This window comes from Thunnus maccoyii, chromosome 11 (assembly GCF_910596095.1).
Source record: "Thunnus maccoyii chromosome 11, fThuMac1.1, whole genome shotgun sequence".
NCBI lineage: Eukaryota > Metazoa > Chordata > Actinopteri > Scombriformes > Scombridae > Thunnus > Thunnus maccoyii.
In genome coordinates, this window is record NC_056543.1 from 25,777,545 (window position 1) to 25,794,801 (window position 17,257).

Below are 17,257 nucleotides of genomic sequence, written 5' to 3' on the forward strand. Positions count from 1 at the left end.
GCTGCCAATGTTCAAAGACTGGTTTACGCATGCGCATTGTGGGGATAGACCGGATAGACGCGGGGTGCAAAAATGCATTCAATCGTGGCTCTGTTACCTTTTAGCAGAACCATGTGTTTTCTGTAAGTTTGTAACTTATCGCTGCATAAGACTGGACAAACACACTCTGCATTTAGTAATTCATCTTTGTAAGTACTCAGTTTGTTTGCTTATTTTCTTGTGGTATGCTTGTGAGAGGGTTATCGTCCCACTTGTTTACTGTCGGGTCGTTTCAACAACGTGATGTGACGTTATGTTACATTAAATTAACTACTAGCTCTGCATGTTATGTTCTGTAGTCTAATTTTAGCTGCTACGGTGCTAATAAAGCATTGTGACTGCAGGTAACTACACGGAATAGACAACATATTGTAAAGGCCTTGAGAGAAAACTCATATTAGATTGAATGTCAAGTAGCAGCAGTCCTTATCTGTCAGATAAAAAAGCAGGTCTGGCACTACTTTCATATGCAAGTTTTCAAAGCAACTAGAGGCCACAAAGAGCTCCCAAAAGACTAAAGTAATTGTGCTCTAATGTCTTGTGCATCGCTATACATTTAACGTGTGTAAAGTGGTGTCCAGGTTTAACTTCTGTTCTCCTGACTTTCGTTTCCCGGCGTGGTTTGCCGCGAAAGCTTCGTTCATTCTTTGTTGACAGATGAAACATGACACTGGGATTAATGTCCATGTGATGATTTAAAGTGGTGTCTGCCACAGCACTGGGCTGTACAATTTGAGCCACTGATTAATTTATTTCTAGCAACTGATAGTCCAAGTTAAAAACAATTATTATGTTAAACAAATACTATTAATAGCCGTGAATAACGCTAAGAGGAAACTTACTACTAAATAAAAGATACCTGCTTGATTTAACTAACGCAGACTTCTAAAGCCTCATGTTAACATTGGCTGAACTGGAAATTTCTTTGCAGCTGGTATGGACAGCAACCAACACTGCTTTTATTGTACATATGGAGATATGAGGATTGTTGCAAGACATAGTTATAAGTTAAAAGTTATGTCATTGAATCCAAAAAAACGTTATAACTGAATTTCCTTTTCATTGCCTGCTGTTCTCTTTCTGTTTATATTTCACTTGTATAAACTGGACATTTAGTTTCCTAACCTACTTCATTAAAGTTACTGCTCTCTTGTCACAACTGGTACTTTTTATTGAAATAAATGTCATCACTAACGCTTTGAACTTTGTTTCTGTTTGTGTCTCTAGAGATCACCTAAAAGTTTATTTACAAAGGAGCAGGCCTTAGCATCTCTCCGTGTGGAGGCTGACAGCCACTAGGTGAGCAAAAAATACAAACCACCCCTCACTGTGAATGTGAATTTCTCTGGGAATCCACAGCTTACCTGTTTGTGCAGCATGAAGATTGCAGTTGAAGGCTGTTGCCATGGTGAGCTGGACAAGATCTACGAGACCATTGGCTATCTGGAGAAGAAGGAAGGGGTGAAGGTGGACCTGCTGCTTTGCTGTGGTGACTTCCAAGCAGTGAGAAATGAAGGAGACATGAAGTGCATGGCGGTACCAGCCAAGTACAGAATGATGCAGACATTTTACAAGTTAGTATATCTTTGATTTTTCATGTTTAAAAAGTGCAGGATGAGAGTGAGAACATTTAAAACTTTGATATCACTGTCTTTGTTGCAGGTACTATTCTGGAGAGAAGAAAGCTCCGGTACTGACTATCTTCATCGGTGGGAACCACGAGGCTTCCAATCACCTGCAGGAGCTGCCTTATGGAGGCTGGGTGGCACCCAACATTTATTACCTGGGTAAGAACCAACAGACAATAGATGCTATTATTCTGTCTACCTGCCTGTTCTGTTGGTTCCCATGCTTGACTTGACCATATGTCCATAGGTTACGCTGGTGTTGTTCGCTACAAAGGTATAAGAATTGGTGGTTTATCTGGAATCTTCAAATCCCAAGACTACAGAAAGGGTGAGGTTTTTTTTTTTACCATCTGAATGGATGAAGTTCTACACACTACGCAGTGTATTTACAAGGAACATGTGCTCTTTCAGGTCACCATGAAGTACCTCCATACAACCCCGATACTCTGCGAAGCGTATACCACATCCGAAATATCGAGGTGTTCAAACTAAAACAGGTAAATATCATAGATTCAACTTGTTCTCTTGCACAGTGCTCAAAAGATTTATTTATCTAAAGAATGCGTATTAATTCATAAATATTTTTTCCACTTAGATCCATATGCCCATAGACATTTTCATGAGCCACGACTGGCCTCGTGGAATATACAACTATGGAAGTAAAGGGGAATTGTTGCGAAAGAAGAAGTTTCTGCGTCAGGAAGTGGAGACGAACACACTGGGGAGTCCTGCTGCTGCAGAGCTTCTAGCCCACCTCCAGCCAAGCTACTGGTTCTCTGCACATCTTCACGTCAAATTCGCAGCCCTTATGCAGCATCCGGTAACTAACTAGCCGTATTGCTGCTAATGTCAGTGTTGATACATTTTTACATTAATGTACCAATATATTACGCCAACTAAGTGAAATCTTTAATCTTTAGCCTAAAGGTAACGCTGCCCCACGTGTAACCAAATTCCTGTCTCTGGATAAATGTCTGCCTCATAGGGAGTTCTTACAGGTGAGAGAACGTTCTGTTGTTGGATATACAAAGGCCACAGTCTCATTTAAGTTGTAGAGATGAGTGTTTTAAGCAATGAGATATACATTTGTGTTGCAGATCGTGGACATTCCAGAGAGGCCGGGTTCATCTGAGGGTCTGGAGTATGATCCAGAATGGCTTGCTATTCTTAAGGCCACCAACAGTTTACAGAGGACCACCCCTCACCCATGGAACCCTCCAGAGAATAATGGGCTGCATGAACGGTACATAGATATTAGTGAAACAAATGCAGGCAGATTAAGTGTTCCATGAGGTGAAAAAGCCATTTAATTTTGTGAAGAGGCGTGTTGGAGTTTGAGCTTTACAAATTGAGATAAACGTTATCTCGATGAAACAACACACAATCAGCTACAAGCAGTAAAATGTTTGTGACTAAAGCCAATCATGACATCATGCCATTTGCACCTACTTTTATAAATCAGGCCTTACAAGTAAAGCAAGCCTGAAACAGTTGAACTTAATGCACCAAGTGAATTGTTACCCACTGGGAGGGAATCTTACTTACATCAAACTGTTGCCAGTGCCTTGTGCTGTCATGAAGAAATCGTATATTTATATATTCTAAGGCTGTGACTGATGATTATTTTCATTATCAATTAATCTGCTAATTATTTTTTGTCAATAAAATAATCACTTATAATCATTTGGTCTAAAATATCTTAGAAAATTACACCAATCACAATTTCCAAAAGCCCCATGTGACAAGTAGTTTGCTTTGTACAACTAATCGGTTCACCATCATAAAAGACAAGACAAGCTTGAAACAGGTCATGTTCAGGATTGTTTTTTTTTAAGTTAAAGTCAATTGGCTATCAAAATAATGCAGAATAATTTTCTGTTATTTGAATAAATTGACTAGTTGCTTTCAATTCACTCTCATATTTCTGCAGCTGTTGGACTAACGTTGTGGTTCATGCTCTCTTGTATGATGTGGATTGTCTATAACCATCAGGTGGGACTTCAGAGCTTCAGAAGAAGCTATGATGCAGGTGGTAGAGGATCTCAGCGGTGAACTTGCCATTCCAGACAACTTTAGCCGGACTGTACCAGCCTATGACCCCAACAAGCCCCAATACCATGCCACCCCGAGCTATAACACCAACCCCCAGACGACTGAACTCTGTGCCACTTTTGGTCTCACAGACCTCTATGCCCGGGCCGGGCACAGAGGTGATGAAGTTCAGGGCCGTGGCGTAGGGGATGAGGAAGATGATGATGATGCAGATAGCGTAGGAAGCGTGGACGAGCCCAGCGAGTACCCGACAGACACTTCAGGATTGTCAAGTTCATTTAATCCTGATGAGATCACAATAGAGGATGAGTGGGAGGAAGAGGAGGGTAAGGAAGAGGCTAAGAGCAGGTCTGATTCGAAGGGAGATAAGGTCTCCGCTTTACCTGTTGTTGAAATCCACACTCCGAGCCGTATGGTCCTGCCCAAACCCAAATCTGATGTCTCACCCACTCACCTGCCCTACCTAATGAACCTCCCACCTCCCTCCCACTCTACCCCAGAAGCTACCCGCCCCCACTCTGAGGCAGAGCGGGAAGGACTCTGTGAGGGCAGTGACGAAGATGCCACAGCTGCACGTATCTTAAAACGTACCAGCGATGAGACCGGGGATCCTGGCAGTAGGGGCACAGCCCCCAGGATCAAACGCAGGAACCAGGTCATTTACACAACAGTGGAGGATGACCAGTGTGAGGATTAGGGATCAGGGTGAGACAAGACAAAAGGTGAGGAATCACTCCAAGCCGTTTGTCACAGAGTGTACAATCCTCCATTAGTTTAAATCGATGTGTAAAACTTGGTATGGATTTATGTATTTACTGCCTGCCTTTTTTTTATACAGCCACTGACGCACGCTGTACAAAACAGAGGTATGGCTTTAATAAAAAAGCAGATTATACATGGCAAAAAGTAGTTTCTGGATTCAGTTTCTACAGAAAGGCAGTTATAGCCAGAGAATTGTTGTCTTTGTTAATGTTTATGGAAATTATCACCTTTTTATATATTTTTATCTGTAAAGGTAAGTTTTAGAAAACAGATATTTCTGAGTTTAATTTTTTTTTTTTTTTTTAGTAAATGTAATTTCAAAACAATAGCAATGATAAGAGGATGGAAAATTAAAATATCTTTTTTTTAAAATGAATCGATGACATCATAATTTTTCATTGTACAGCCATTTGACACATGCTGAAGAGGAATTAACGATGTGCGGCTGTCAAATGTCTTTTGTTTCTTTTATCCAAGGCATGAGGAAAGTGAGGGGGAAAAAAAAAAGCAATCAGTATTCTACACTCAAAGCGCCATTCACAGCTTTATTCAACACTATACATACTCTGGGTGCTGATGTAAAATCAAGTCTTGTTTTTAATGACCTTTTTCGTCTTAATTACACAGACCACTGAACTTAGTTGTGATCACAGAAGAATGAGCAAGTGAATCTATTTATCGTGAAAAGCGAGCTGATGAACTGTCAATGTCCCTGTAGGAAGAATAAATCATTATAGCTTTGAAATGAATACTGATTGAAATTAGCATTATCTCATTTCGAGACCCTTCATTAGTTCATCACATATTTATCAGAATGTCTAATTGTTAAAATAAGGCTTTCCTGGACACAAATAATTGTTTAAATCAAACAGATTTATAACATTGATTAGAGTCCTTAAACAATCCATTCCCGGGTCACAAGTGTGCTCTGATAAAATTAACATACACTTTCATTAAAATTCAGACAATACCATAATATATATAACATACAGTGTGTTCGACAAGATCTCTTTACATCCATACAAAGAGCCAATACAGTTTAGCCTAATGACACGGTGCCAAGTTATTGGTTTATAGTACAAGCCAATGTCAGGGAAATGGTTTTCCTGCACTTTGCCTACAACGCACACACTTGATTCACAGAAAAGAAAACTGGGAATAGGCACTTCTGTTTTTTTTTTGTTTTGTTTTGTTTTGTTTTCATCAATTCTTTCCTCGTTTTCATCAGCCAAGCTTTGGACAGCAACCAAGCACACAACTGTTTTAAGAGCATCATATCAAGTATAATGAATCGGTAAAAGCATTTAAGATCACTATGAGTTCATTTTCACCAACAACTTAGCCTCAGGACAAGGAACAGATGAGGGGCACATTAAACACAAGATGGGCAGATGCTCTTCTACATGGCATAGAGGTGTATTACGAGTCTCACATTTTGTTATCTTCCCGCCTTTCATTCTGTCCTCTTTCATCTATGAAACTGAAAAGGGCAGAGAAGGAGTGTTTAGCAGTTCTACAAGGACACTGGCCACCAATATGTCATTTCTCTCAAGCCAGTCTTTCCTCCTGGGCAGAATTATAGATTAGATCCAGTGCTACTTTAGTTTGTTTGAGGAATGTGTTCTCTGCTATAAACATGTATTTACTTACAGCTAACAGATTCCTGCAAACATATTATAATATTTTAAGCCATGTGACTAAATACATTCCATATCAAACCTTTATTGCTGCTGTTAAGAGCTACAACCTGTGCTTCCAACCATCACTGCAAGCACTCAACCAAGGCATTGCAACCGCAAAAATACTTAAAGGACACACAGCAACCTTTCAATAAACAAGCAAGTCTATTGGGGGCTTAGTGTTTGTATCTATGAGAAACTCAATGGTCAATCTTTTATGAACAAACAATCCTATGAAATCAGAACTTTGAAGGAGTTTAATGAAAATGCCTCACATATTGAGTTTGTGTTTCTGACTGGACAAGTAGAGAAGAGAAGTCAAAACACCGGACAATAAATACGCACTATTTGACTGACATTGGGTAAACCGCCATGTGTCTTATCAGATGTGGGCATCGGCACAGAGGGATGTCAGGCAGGATAAGGGATAAGGTACTACGGGATCATTCCAGGGCTACGATATGTGTCAATATTCACAGCAGGATTTGATTGATTCAGGAATAAGAAGAGGCAAAGCTCTAACAAAAGGAGATGAAAGAAGCAGGCGCAACCTAACCATTTGGCTTCTTTATTTTATGTGTCGGCCCTTTTTTTTTTTTTTTTTTCCCTTCCTTTTCTTGGCAACTCGCCAATATGTGCTGCTCATTTTGTACATGTTACGCAATCAAACGGCTGTGACTAAAATGATGCAAGGCAGAATGACAAAAGAAAATTCACAATTAGTGCTAAATACTACAAAAGACTTGCCACTGTCCTCCACATTCTTTATTTTCCTTCTCTCCAACTCAGTCTTCACTATACCTCTCCTTTTTGATTTCCAAAAGCAGAATCTCAGTTCGTGGTCACAAGACACAGATGTGAAACATTGTGTCTTTCTCCTCCATCTCTGTCTGCTCTTTCCTTCCTCTTATGCTCTCCTTTGAATTTCTGTCGCTGAATTTCTGTCTGCTCGAACAGGAGGATGAATGGAGGGTGAGGTGGTGAGTGGATAGTGGGTTTCCCCACATCAGGCCCACCCCTGTAAGTTGGTTGAAGGAGACAGGATGGTTGAAGGGCTGTGGTGGTGTTGATGGTGGAATACTGGTGGGGTAGTTGTTGAGGTCTAATTCCCACCACAGCAGGCTCGGGTAGAGTGGGCATCTGGGTCCTGGAGGTTGACTCCCCGGTGTCGTGCTGCATGTGTAGGATTTTGGGTGTCTGTTTTTGGCATCTTTTTTGCTACATTAAGAAAAAGTAAGATTTTGTGACATATTAATCTCAGTTTGTATCAAAATAAACATAAGATAGCGCAGCCTTTGCAGATGTATGCCCTATACATACATTCTTCTTGAGGAAATATTGAAAATCCATATTTAGAAATGTCTGGTAATCCCTTCAAGGATTCTTGGATCTGATTTGCATCAAAAATATATTCACTTGTTTACTGGCCCATGGACAAACATGTGAGCAGGTTTTTGACATATGCTGCTAACTAACAGACAAACAACCAGCACCAAGCACATAACTTTAGTTGGTAGAGATAATGACTCCTATAGACTAAATCTCATTTTTGTAAATAAGCCAAGTTTTTGTTGAGAGTAAACAAAGGGACACTCACCAATAGCCAGGAAGAGCTCATTGACGTTCATGGCTGTCTTAGCAGAAGTCTCCATAAACAGCAGGCCAGTGTCTTCCGCATATGTCTGGGCCTCCTTTACCACACATCACAAACAAATACAAATGTAACATCAGCAGAAATTTGAAAGACAGCATACACCAAAAACAGCCTGAAAAATATCTACAAATAGCAGGAACTCTGACGACACTAAACACATATATGAACTGTGACGTGCCTTCTCTAACAGATAAGGCTTTCTAACAAAATTGCTCTTGAATGCAGATAATGCTGCATTCAAGAGCTTTTCCACCAGTATTTGTATGTAAATATGTTTTAAGCCCAAGATATAGACATCGCCACTGTTTGATTTAACAGATCCTTGCTTTTTGAAAAATTGTGTGCATCAGCACGGACCTGATTTCCACTCCCACATTTAGCCACAGATGAACATACAATAAAAATGCTAAATAAACTGTTTGCATTTGAACACCTCCACCTGGTCCACCAGTTTGTCAATTAAAATAACTGCAAAGGAAAAACTGAATTTCATCAAATTGCATCGCTTAAGTCAGCACCAACTTCACCAGCCTCACACATGACTGCAGCTCTTATAGCATCCTTAGTGCCAATAATATTAATTCATTCAGCAGTAATTACCATCCAACTTCAGAAAGGTGCTCAGTTATGATTTAGTTAAGGCTATTGCCCTCAAACAGGGGTCGGACAGGAGTGTGTTACCTCATACTCCACTAGTCTCTTCTCTGCCAAGTCAGCCTTGTTCCCGGCCAGGGCAATAACAATGTTAGGACTGGCCTGCCTCTGCAGCTCCTTCACCCAGGCCTTGGCTCTTTCAAAAGTCTCCTGCACAAACACAACACCAAGGTCATACGAATCACCGACACACATGTAAATACTGAGCGAAAAATGACAGAATGAATAATACATACATATCAGTTAGGGGACAAACTGCTCACCTCAGCAAAGAACGTCAGATGTTGTTGACATAAGCTGGGCAGTATATTGCTGTTATATTAATATAGTAATATCAGATTGTCTGGGATTTTGGTTATCTAATATTGTGATGTAGGTTAAATTACTTCTCTGGCTTTAAAGGCTGTGTTACAGTTAAGTAAAGCAATTTATTCACTTATTTGACTGTTTTAGTTGAGTGAAATAAACCATGAATGGCTGACAGACACTTCTGTATGCCTCAATAGTGATTCTGCAGAATAATTTGTTTATATCATACCGGCTTGGTGATGTCAAAGACCACAATAGCAGCCTGAGCCCCACGGTAGTACATGGGAGCCAGACTATGGTATCGCTCTTGTCCTGCAGTGTCCCAGATCTCAAACTTCACTGTGGTATCATCTAGACACACTGACTGGGCCAGGAATGCAGCTGGGACATAAAAGGAAATAAGAACAGGTTACCAGGTACTCCTAAAACCTTCAACTTCTTCTTTGCTTCACACACACACACACACACTGTTCACATTTTCCAGTCGTCACCTCCAATGGTTGTCTCCTGAAACTCATCAAATTGTCCCTTGACGAAACGCAGCACCAGGCTGGACTTGCCCACGGCCATGTCGCCCAGCAGCACCAACTTGAACTGGCAGATCTTGGTCTGTGGTAGTGTGCCGTTGGAGCGGCCACCACTCCCTCTGGAGCTCATACTGACCCGCGTAGGAGACAGCAGGGGGACTGGGCCTCCTCCCTGGGGTGGAGACAGGTACTTCTGGGGTATCACTCACTTTGCACTGCCTCCAGGAGTGAAGTCAAGTCTCCCTGATGATGTCTTGATCTCTCTTCTCTCCTTGTTTTGTCTGTGTTAAGAAGTTAAAGGTTTTGTTTTTTTGGTGCAGGGTTATGCCTTACCTCACATATACTTTGTCTCTAAAGATAAAGGTTATATAAGGAAGATGAAGATCTGGCGTGACATCAAGGAATATCAAGTCACAGGTCTGTGTTGAAACTGCACTGCTTTGCATTTACCAGGCCTAAATGTCTACTGTGTTTTTAGGCTACTTCATACACACTTTAATTTCTTTCTCAAGGCAACAAAAGCCTCTGCCAGCAGATCAATAATGTCTGTAATGCCAGCAGATAATAATGAAGATTGGGATTACAAAGAGGAAGAGGAGGGGGGTTCTTTACCATGAAACCACAGAATAGCAAGACACAAGTTTGCATTGCCACTGCATTGCTTTATATTTACCAGCCTTGAATGTCGACTGTGTTCAAGGAATTTGAGCTGAAAATATTGTCCAATTCCCAGCTGGTCTCAAGCTGTGACAGTAGAGTTTAACAGGGACGCTGCGCCTCCTCACAAACAACAATGCTGAACATCCATCACTGCAGTAAATTAGTCATTGAAACATCACTCAAACCTCATCGTCATGTTGTGAAGTGACTTGACAGAAGGAAACTGCAATCGCCCTGCATTCCCGCACTATGTCACAACTGACGTTACTCCCACAGTAATGTTATCAGATCATCAACCCCTTATCGTGCGTTTATGTGCTAACGGGACACCGCTCCGACCACTCCGGTCGGACGAGACTAAACTGAATTAAAGCTTTATTTTTCGACGCCCAGCTCATAATAAAAGTACTACTTGATCATCTGAATAACGTGGACTTACTGAGAGGAAAACATAAAAATATTTACCGTTAAAATTGACGTTTCGGCAGCGCAGGTATCTGAGGCTTTTAGCCTGACTGTTGACAATTTGGCTACATCAGCTGGTAACACAAAATGTGAACACTTCCTGTAAACTAGCGCAGGCGCACTGAGTGCCGCATTGTCAAGTCTGTTCCGATCACCCGCATTACCAACGGTCACTTTATTGACCAATATTAGTATTACTACCGTTAATACTACTATTACTATATTACTACTGTTAATATAACCACTGTTAATACTACATTACTATATTAGTTGTTCAGTTTCGACTACATTTGGTCAACGGAACAGAAGATAACATATTTTTAATTACAATGAAAAGTACAAGGAATAATGAACATAACCTAATACTCCTGTTTTCATACATAGTAGTCACTCTAAACGTGTGAATAATGTGAATGTGCTTCTGAGCTCTTTGGGCCATGACAGAGAGCTTTACTGCTGCGGCCTCCAGTCCGCATGGGGCGCTGGAGCTCAGGTGGCTGAAGGCACCCGGAAGTCCTCACCAAGTGAAGGACTGTTTGAAATGTTTTCATCAGTGGAGGAATAGTGATCAGCCTCTCTATCAACACTCATGTAATACACTTGTATATTATGTACTGGACTGAAACTTACCTGTTAGGTGAAGTGACAGCTCACTGACGTTATGCCAACGACAAACAGAAAGAAGCAGAAGCAGGGGAGAGACACGGCGGTGAGGTTTATTCCTTCATTAAATAAACAGCGAGATAAACCTGACATATAAATCATGTTTAATCACTTGCTGTGAGCCTACAAATTTGAGGTGTTTAGATGAGAGGGAATTATTGGAAATACTGTTTACTCCTCTACATCTATTTGACAGCCGAAATGAGTACTTACAAATTAGATAATTAGATTTTATGTTTTATGCAAAGTTTGAGCTTTAATGTAAATTATGATGCATGCCATTCACAGCGACAGTTTTTTCTGCAATGCTTTTACATTTGATAATTTAAGTACATAGTGCCAATAATACTACTGTAAATAAGTATAATAACCATTATATAAACCACTTGAAAGTACTTATATCCTCTTTCTCCTTCATTAAAAATTCCAGAATCTATGAATATGCAAATATTTTTCATTTCATAAGTTTAACTGCTGGACGCAAGATACTCCTCCTCTCCTACTTCACTGTAAAGTCCATTATCAGTGTTTGTGCACTGGAGGCTTCAAGTTTCCACATCACATTTGTGTAAATTAAATATTGGACCAGAATTAGCCTCCAAACTAGTTGTGATGTCACAAATCCTGCTCATAGGACCACCCCTAAAGGTTTTTAATGAGCAGAGAGAAACTTTCCACTTTCAGCAGATGAATATGAAAACAGCCTTCCAGTGTCAAACTCTGCACATCCATCATTCTGCACAGTGAAGCTCAAACATCCAACTGAAGGAGCAAGAAGAAAAAAACATACAATATGTTTGAGTGGAGGGGGACTTAAGTAACATTTTAAGAAGAGGATTTTTACTTGTAATGGAGTATTTTTACAGTGTGGTATGGCTAATTTTACTTACTGAGTATCTAAATATTTACACAAATACTTACACTGGCAAAAAGTAAATGAAACTGGACACAGGGTTGGACATTCAGGCTTATGATGGCTCTGTGTTTTTGTTGCTCTACCCAGGTACAAGGAACCAATGACAGCAGTGTGGTGAGCAAGGTCTCTGCTGCAGCACAGGGCTACTTCCAGGATGTCTTCCTCCAACACTTTGTCTCCAAAGTGGCCAGGAGAGCCCCGCTCATTAACAGGTCAGCAGGAATCTCAGTCTTGTCGTAGGTGCAATCTAAGACAAGAATGCATGGATCTTAGTAATCTAGGACATAACCTGCAGTGACAAGTTTGGGATAGGATGTAATAACTCATACAGTGCAGTAGTTATAGTGGCACAATAAGTTGCAGTCATAGAGGGTGATAGTGTGGTCATCATCACATTTTATACCATGAAATAATTCGCAGAGTACAATTAAAATTAGGTGAATAAAAAGATACCTAATAATGTGTCCAAAGACTTAGTGTATACATAACAAATCAGTAGTTATACAACTAAGGATTATTTTCATTATCAGTAAATCTGCTGATTATTTTCTCAAATAATTGATTTATCGTTTTGTCCATTAAATGTCAGAAAACCGTGAAATTGCCTGTTATAATTTCTTAGAGCCTAAAGTGATGTCTTCAAGTAACTTGTTTTCTTGATCAGCAGTCAGATATTCAGTTAACTATCATGTATTACACAGAAAAGAAGCTGCAACCAGCAAATATTTGGAATTTCTGCTTAAAAAATGAATAACACAATTATTCGATTATCAAAGTGGTTGCATGTTAATTTTCTGTCAATTGACTAATCGATTAATTGATTAATTGTTGCATCTCTACAAATCAGTGTCAAGAAATAATGATCAGAGACTAAACAGCAGTAGTGGCGGGATTCCTAACGATTCATAAATAAGGCATTGAGGGGAGCAATTATTTTATTATTAATTAATCTACTGAAAATTATTTCAATTTATTGATTAATCATTTGGTGTATAAAATGTCAGACAGTAGTGAAAAATGGCCCTCACAATTTCTCAAAGCCCAAGGCGACATCTTAATATTGCATGTTTAGTCGTACCAGCAGTCCAAAATCCAAAAATATTCAATTTACAATGATATAGAAGCATATATAGGCTAAGTTACAAGCTAATAATAATTGTAATAATTGATATAGTAATCATTCTGTCTATGTACATTCTGTTTGTGTAAGGTCGTGTTTACCCTACATACACACAGATTGTAGAATACAGTGAAGTGACAAATGTGGTATTCACCCATTACACTTTGGATAAAAGTATCCATCTAAGGCCTTAGAAAATGTATTTACACTATATAATAGTAACAGTAATAATGTGTTGTACAAATTGAAGCCTTGACTTTAATTACATGCTTTAGGGGCTACTATGTGCGCTGGAGAGCTGTTGACCACTGTGTTAAGAGGTTTCTACAGATTACTGAAAACTGCCCCGTAAGACAGGCAAGTTAACTGCTTATTGTCCATCATTATTTTGTATAGAAAGTTTGAAGATATGTGTATTTCATATCCTATTCATCTTTCTTTTCTCGCTTCCTCTGTCATTATGTTTCCCCTTTTTCTAGATTTTGTCTTTGGGCGCAGGGTTCGACTCTTTGTATTTTCGACTACATGCAGAAGGAGCGCTTGACAGGGCTGTTGTGTTTGAAGTGGATTTCCCAGATGTCACTCGGCGTAAGGCCGCCCTGATCACTTCTAATATTACACTGAAGGGGATGCTGGACCCTCAATTACCTTCTCTTACAGGTTAGTCAATTCATTTGCACACAGCACACTTTCACTCCAGCTAAAAATCCATGTGTTATATACGTTTTGCTAGATTTCATAACCGTGTGTGTGTGTGTGTGTCTTTAGGCCCTTTATATATGTCCAGTAGTCATTACTGTCTGTTAGGGGTGGATGTTCGAGAGGAGTCTCAGGTTGAAGAGGCTCTAGGGACGGCTGGGCTGGAGTGGGCTGCCCCTACTCTAATTCTCTCTGAAGTGGTGCTTACCTACATGGAAACACAACGGTAAGCGCTATGTGTACATTAAATGTGGGCTAGGACTTCATAAGCATGTATTTTGATTCAGTGCAAGCTACAATAGTTACATGATCGCTAGCAGAATGATCAGCTTTATGATCCTAGCTGTATTCATGACAGCAGTTAAGTGAATGTTTTGTTTGTAGCAGTTGTATGTTGTGTGTCTTCCAGGTCAGATGCTGTCATTAGTTGGGCAGCAAAGCTCCTGCCCCAGTCACTCTTTGTGATGTATGAGCAAATCCATCCCCACGATCCTTTCGGTCGGATCATGCAAGATCATTTTCTGAAACTGAATTCAACTCTACATGCCCTTCAGCAATACCCAGATGCTGCTGCACAGACAGACAGGTTCCTGGACAAGGCCAGTATGCAGACAATATACTTATTACTGCGTCTCGTCAATGTTGACACACTTCTAATAAAATATTACAGTATATGCAACAGATGTGGGATTTTTTGTGAGGGAAGCTCAAATTTTTAATCTGATGGAGTGCTGGGGTTTCAGTAAATATGTTTTTTGTCTTCAGGGCTGGGAGCAGTGTGTGTGTCTGGATATGAATGACTTCTACCTGACGCTGGTTCCTGAGGAGGAGAGACACAGAGTGGAGAGCCTGGAGCCTTTTGATGAGTATGAGGTTAGCCGTTGAAAATGTGTATGCATGTTCTTGTTTTGCGATGTTGTGTTAGTTCTCGGTTTTATACTTTTATAAAATCACATCATACTTTACAGTCATAATATTCGACAGAATGATTCAGTCTGTGTCTGTCCAAACTTAGGAGTGGCACCAGAAATGTTCCCACTATTTCATCCTCACTGCATGTCGAGGTTCTTTGACAGCACAGGCTTTACTCACGCATCCTCCAGGTAGTTTTATAATATCTTTGAGTCACTCGTCATCTTCTGGAAGTCAGAATGTGTTTCCTAACTATGTATTTCTGTTTTTGTGTGTGTGTGTTTGTTTTCCTCAGCATCGCCGGTTTCATCCATAAGCCCATCTTGGAGCCCCATAGCCCTGACTGTGAGGACAATACCGGTTTGTATGAAGGGGCTGGGGATGGCTTCCACCTTGGTGAACACAGGGCAGGTCCTGCTAACAGGAGGCTCCAGCAGAGTAGGCAGGGGGGCGGTAGCTAGGGTCTTCCTCAGAGGCCTCGAAGGCTGGAGATCCATCAGTGTGGAATCCCCAGTAGATTTGGGTGAGAGTGCTCTTTGCTTTTGATGTGCAGTTTTCTGTCATTAGGAATTTTTCACTCTTACACTCCATTTAAAGAGAATGTGCAAAAAATGTGTATAGGCAGGACAAATTCATGAAAAGTTGATATCAGCTTGAATCAAAAATTTGTGTGAACAGTTGGTTGTTATGTTGCCTTCCCACCAGGTGTCCGATTATACCACACAGCTACCTCTGTTCCTGGAGGAGGCACTGTGGTATACGGAGGTCGCTCCTCTCCACTCAACCCAGTCAGAGGCCTTTTCAAAGTAACCCTTCATCCCTGTGGTCCACCTGGTTCTCTAGACTCAGAGGACCAAGGTGCAGTGAAACTTTGTGAGGAGCAAATAGTTTGTACAGGTGATCCACCACTGCCAAGATGGAGGCACACTGCTACTACAGTCAGTCACAAAGGTAAAGTAGGAACCTCTCTCGCTGTTTGTCACTTCTTTACTTTCTTCCTTGCTTGCTTATGATACAATCAAGCCTTATCATTTTTTCTATAGGAAAAGACTTCCTGTTTTTGTTTGGTGGAAAAAACGAGTCAGAGGCTGTTCTGAGTGATGGCTACTTCTTGTGTCTAGAGCAGCAGCACTGGACTGAGGTTTGCTGCTCCCCTATACATTTCTAGTCTTTATGAATAGTTTTTTTAAAATTTCACACACTCTGATTGCACATAAAATATCTTTTCTCTTTCCACTTGTTATCACATTGTGTGCATGTATTATTTACAGATTCCAGTAGAGGGCACAGCCCCAGAGGCCCGCCATTCCCATACAGCATGTTCATACCAGGGAGGTGCAGTGGTGTTTGGAGGACTGGGAAAAAGTGGGGTGCCACTGGGGGATACAGTAGTGTTAAGGCCCATTGAGAGAGGATTCTGCTGGGAAAGAATAGCAGTGGAGCCCCCTCCCTTTCCCAGGTCTGTTGTTTCACATCATTCAGTTTCTAAAAACAAAAATACAAGGCCATCCTGATGTTTCTACTTAAGAAAACCATCCACTAAAGAGCAATAGGAGCTGACGTTCTGTACTTTGTTTTAGGTACTCCCATTCTGCCCATGTGATTGGTGAAAAGCTGGTTGTGGTGGGTGGAGTTTGGCTACATTCAGTTGGTGTACCTGGTGTTCTAGTGATCAACCTCACCACAGGCAGCAGTGTGGAGTTCAGTCTGGACACGGTCAGTTAACATTTATTAACCTAATGGATTCACAGCAATAATTCTGTGTGAAACTCAGTGCCGGTTACTGTATGCATACATGCACCTCAGGTTCTAATGGCTTGGGCTTAGTGGGTCTATGCCAGGACAATGAATTTTCAATTTTCATGAAACATCAAGATAGATCCATTAGAAATGATACTGAATAATAAACTGTATTCTACCATCTTTAGACCCCAGTACCATGGCCTCTGATGCTCCACTCATTCTGCTCGGAGCTGACGGACCAAGAAAACCCTGAGCTGCTACTGATTGGTGGAGGAGGAAATTGTTTCTCCTTTGGGACTCATTTCAACCCTCAGCCTGTCACTGTGGACCTGAGACCTGTGCTGGGATAAAGTATCTTAAAGTGCTTCTTTGAGACTGTATAGGAGCTCAAATCAGCCACTCAAACTTAAGAGATACTGTCATCTAAGCTTGAACCATTGGACATGTCAGGCAGGATGAAATACATAAACATGAATTATTTGAGGAATTTTCTATAGAGCTTACTTCAGGCCTGATGTACACTGTTGAAGGGTCCAGACAAGCATGAATGAATTGAGGATGTTTAAGTATGCAAGTGCCAGAAAATACATAAACAGATAAACACATCATGAATAGAAAATCCAAAGAATGTTTTCTGCTTAATGGACAGGTTTTTATTTGGTTGACCTCAGTTCAAAATCATAAAATTAGTCAAACATACAGTAGACTCGCAATGTCCTGTCATAGATCATAGAAGGTCTGTTTGTTTGACTTGTTTGTTTGGATGGAGGGTAAA

General features: G+C 40.6%; 3 protein-coding genes across 4 annotated transcripts; 2 read left to right on the plus strand and 1 right to left on the minus strand.

Annotated features, from left to right (window-relative positions):
* Nucleotides 1-30: 30 nt before the first annotated feature.
* Nucleotides 31-4,614, plus strand: dbr1 (debranching RNA lariats 1). 2 transcript variants are annotated; one of them, XM_042426625.1, is made up of 10 exons: nt 31-188; nt 1,267-1,338; nt 1,416-1,613; nt 1,702-1,826; nt 1,915-1,995; nt 2,079-2,164; nt 2,263-2,487; nt 2,588-2,665; nt 2,765-2,910; nt 3,660-4,614. In XM_042426625.1, exons 3-10 carry the CDS (start codon nt 1,417-1,419, stop codon nt 4,414-4,416), a joined length of 1,695 nt encoding a protein of 564 aa, XP_042282559.1. In that variant the 5' UTR covers nt 31-188; nt 1,267-1,338; nt 1,416; the 3' UTR covers nt 4,417-4,614. The 2 variants fall into 2 exon arrangements, with proteins under 2 accessions (XP_042282559.1, XP_042282560.1); XM_042426626.1 differs by lacking the exon at nt 1,267-1,338 and having other exon boundaries at nt 1,399-1,613.
* A 2,128-nt stretch (nt 4,615-6,742) lies between these two features.
* Nucleotides 6,743-10,537, minus strand: rab5b (RAB5B, member RAS oncogene family). The gene is made up of 6 exons (XM_042426627.1): nt 10,430-10,537; nt 9,269-9,585; nt 9,007-9,158; nt 8,496-8,618; nt 7,758-7,851; nt 6,743-7,378 (listed from the first exon to the last, which is right to left on the minus strand). The coding sequence occupies exons 2-6, from the start codon at nt 9,432-9,434 to the stop codon at nt 7,263-7,265; spliced, it is 651 nt and encodes a 216-aa protein (XP_042282561.1). The 5' UTR covers nt 9,435-9,585; nt 10,430-10,537; the 3' UTR covers nt 6,743-7,262.
* Nucleotides 10,538-10,969: 432 nt separating this feature from the next.
* lcmt2 (leucine carboxyl methyltransferase 2) lies at nt 10,970-17,247 on the plus strand. Its single transcript, XM_042426279.1, has 14 exons — nt 10,970-11,138; nt 12,096-12,220; nt 13,404-13,485; nt 13,608-13,788; nt 13,897-14,053; nt 14,237-14,426; nt 14,593-14,700; nt 14,843-14,930; nt 15,035-15,262; nt 15,445-15,690; nt 15,783-15,880; nt 16,011-16,198; nt 16,320-16,455; nt 16,668-17,247. The coding sequence occupies exons 1-14, from the start codon at nt 11,091-11,093 to the stop codon at nt 16,830-16,832; spliced, it is 2,040 nt and encodes a 679-aa protein (XP_042282213.1). The 5' UTR covers nt 10,970-11,090; the 3' UTR covers nt 16,833-17,247.
* Nucleotides 17,248-17,257: the final 10 nt, after the last annotated feature.

Bases quoted from the DNA above. Each gene is read 5' to 3' on its own strand.
- dbr1 (XM_042426625.1), top strand. From the start codon at position 1,417: ATGAAGATTGCAGTTGAAGGCTGTTGCCATGGTGAGCTGGACAAGATC. The intron at 2,666-2,764 runs GTGAGAGAACGT...TTTGTGTTGCAG, and splicing joins CTCATAGGGAGTTCTTACAG to ATCGTGGACATTCCAGAGAG. The intron at 2,911-3,659 runs GTACATAGATAT...TATAACCATCAG, and splicing joins AATAATGGGCTGCATGAACG to GTGGGACTTCAGAGCTTCAG.
- rab5b (XM_042426627.1), bottom strand. From the start codon at position 9,434: ATGAGCTCCAGAGGGAGTGGTGGCCGCTCCAACGGCACACTACCACAG. The intron at 7,852-8,495 runs GTAACACACTCC...TGTGTGGTAAAG, and splicing joins AGAGACTAGTGGAGTATGAG to GAGGCCCAGACATATGCGGA. The intron at 7,379-7,757 runs GTGAGTGTCCCT...TTCTTAATGTAG, and splicing joins TGAGCTCTTCCTGGCTATTG to CAAAAAAGATGCCAAAAACA.
- lcmt2 (XM_042426279.1), top strand. From the start codon at position 11,091: ATGCCAACGACAAACAGAAAGAAGCAGAAGCAGGGGAGAGACACGGCG. The intron at 12,221-13,403 runs GTCAGCAGGAAT...TACATGCTTTAG, and splicing joins AGAGCCCCGCTCATTAACAG to GGGCTACTATGTGCGCTGGA. The intron at 14,701-14,842 runs GTTAGCCGTTGA...GTCCAAACTTAG, and splicing joins AGCCTTTTGATGAGTATGAG to GAGTGGCACCAGAAATGTTC.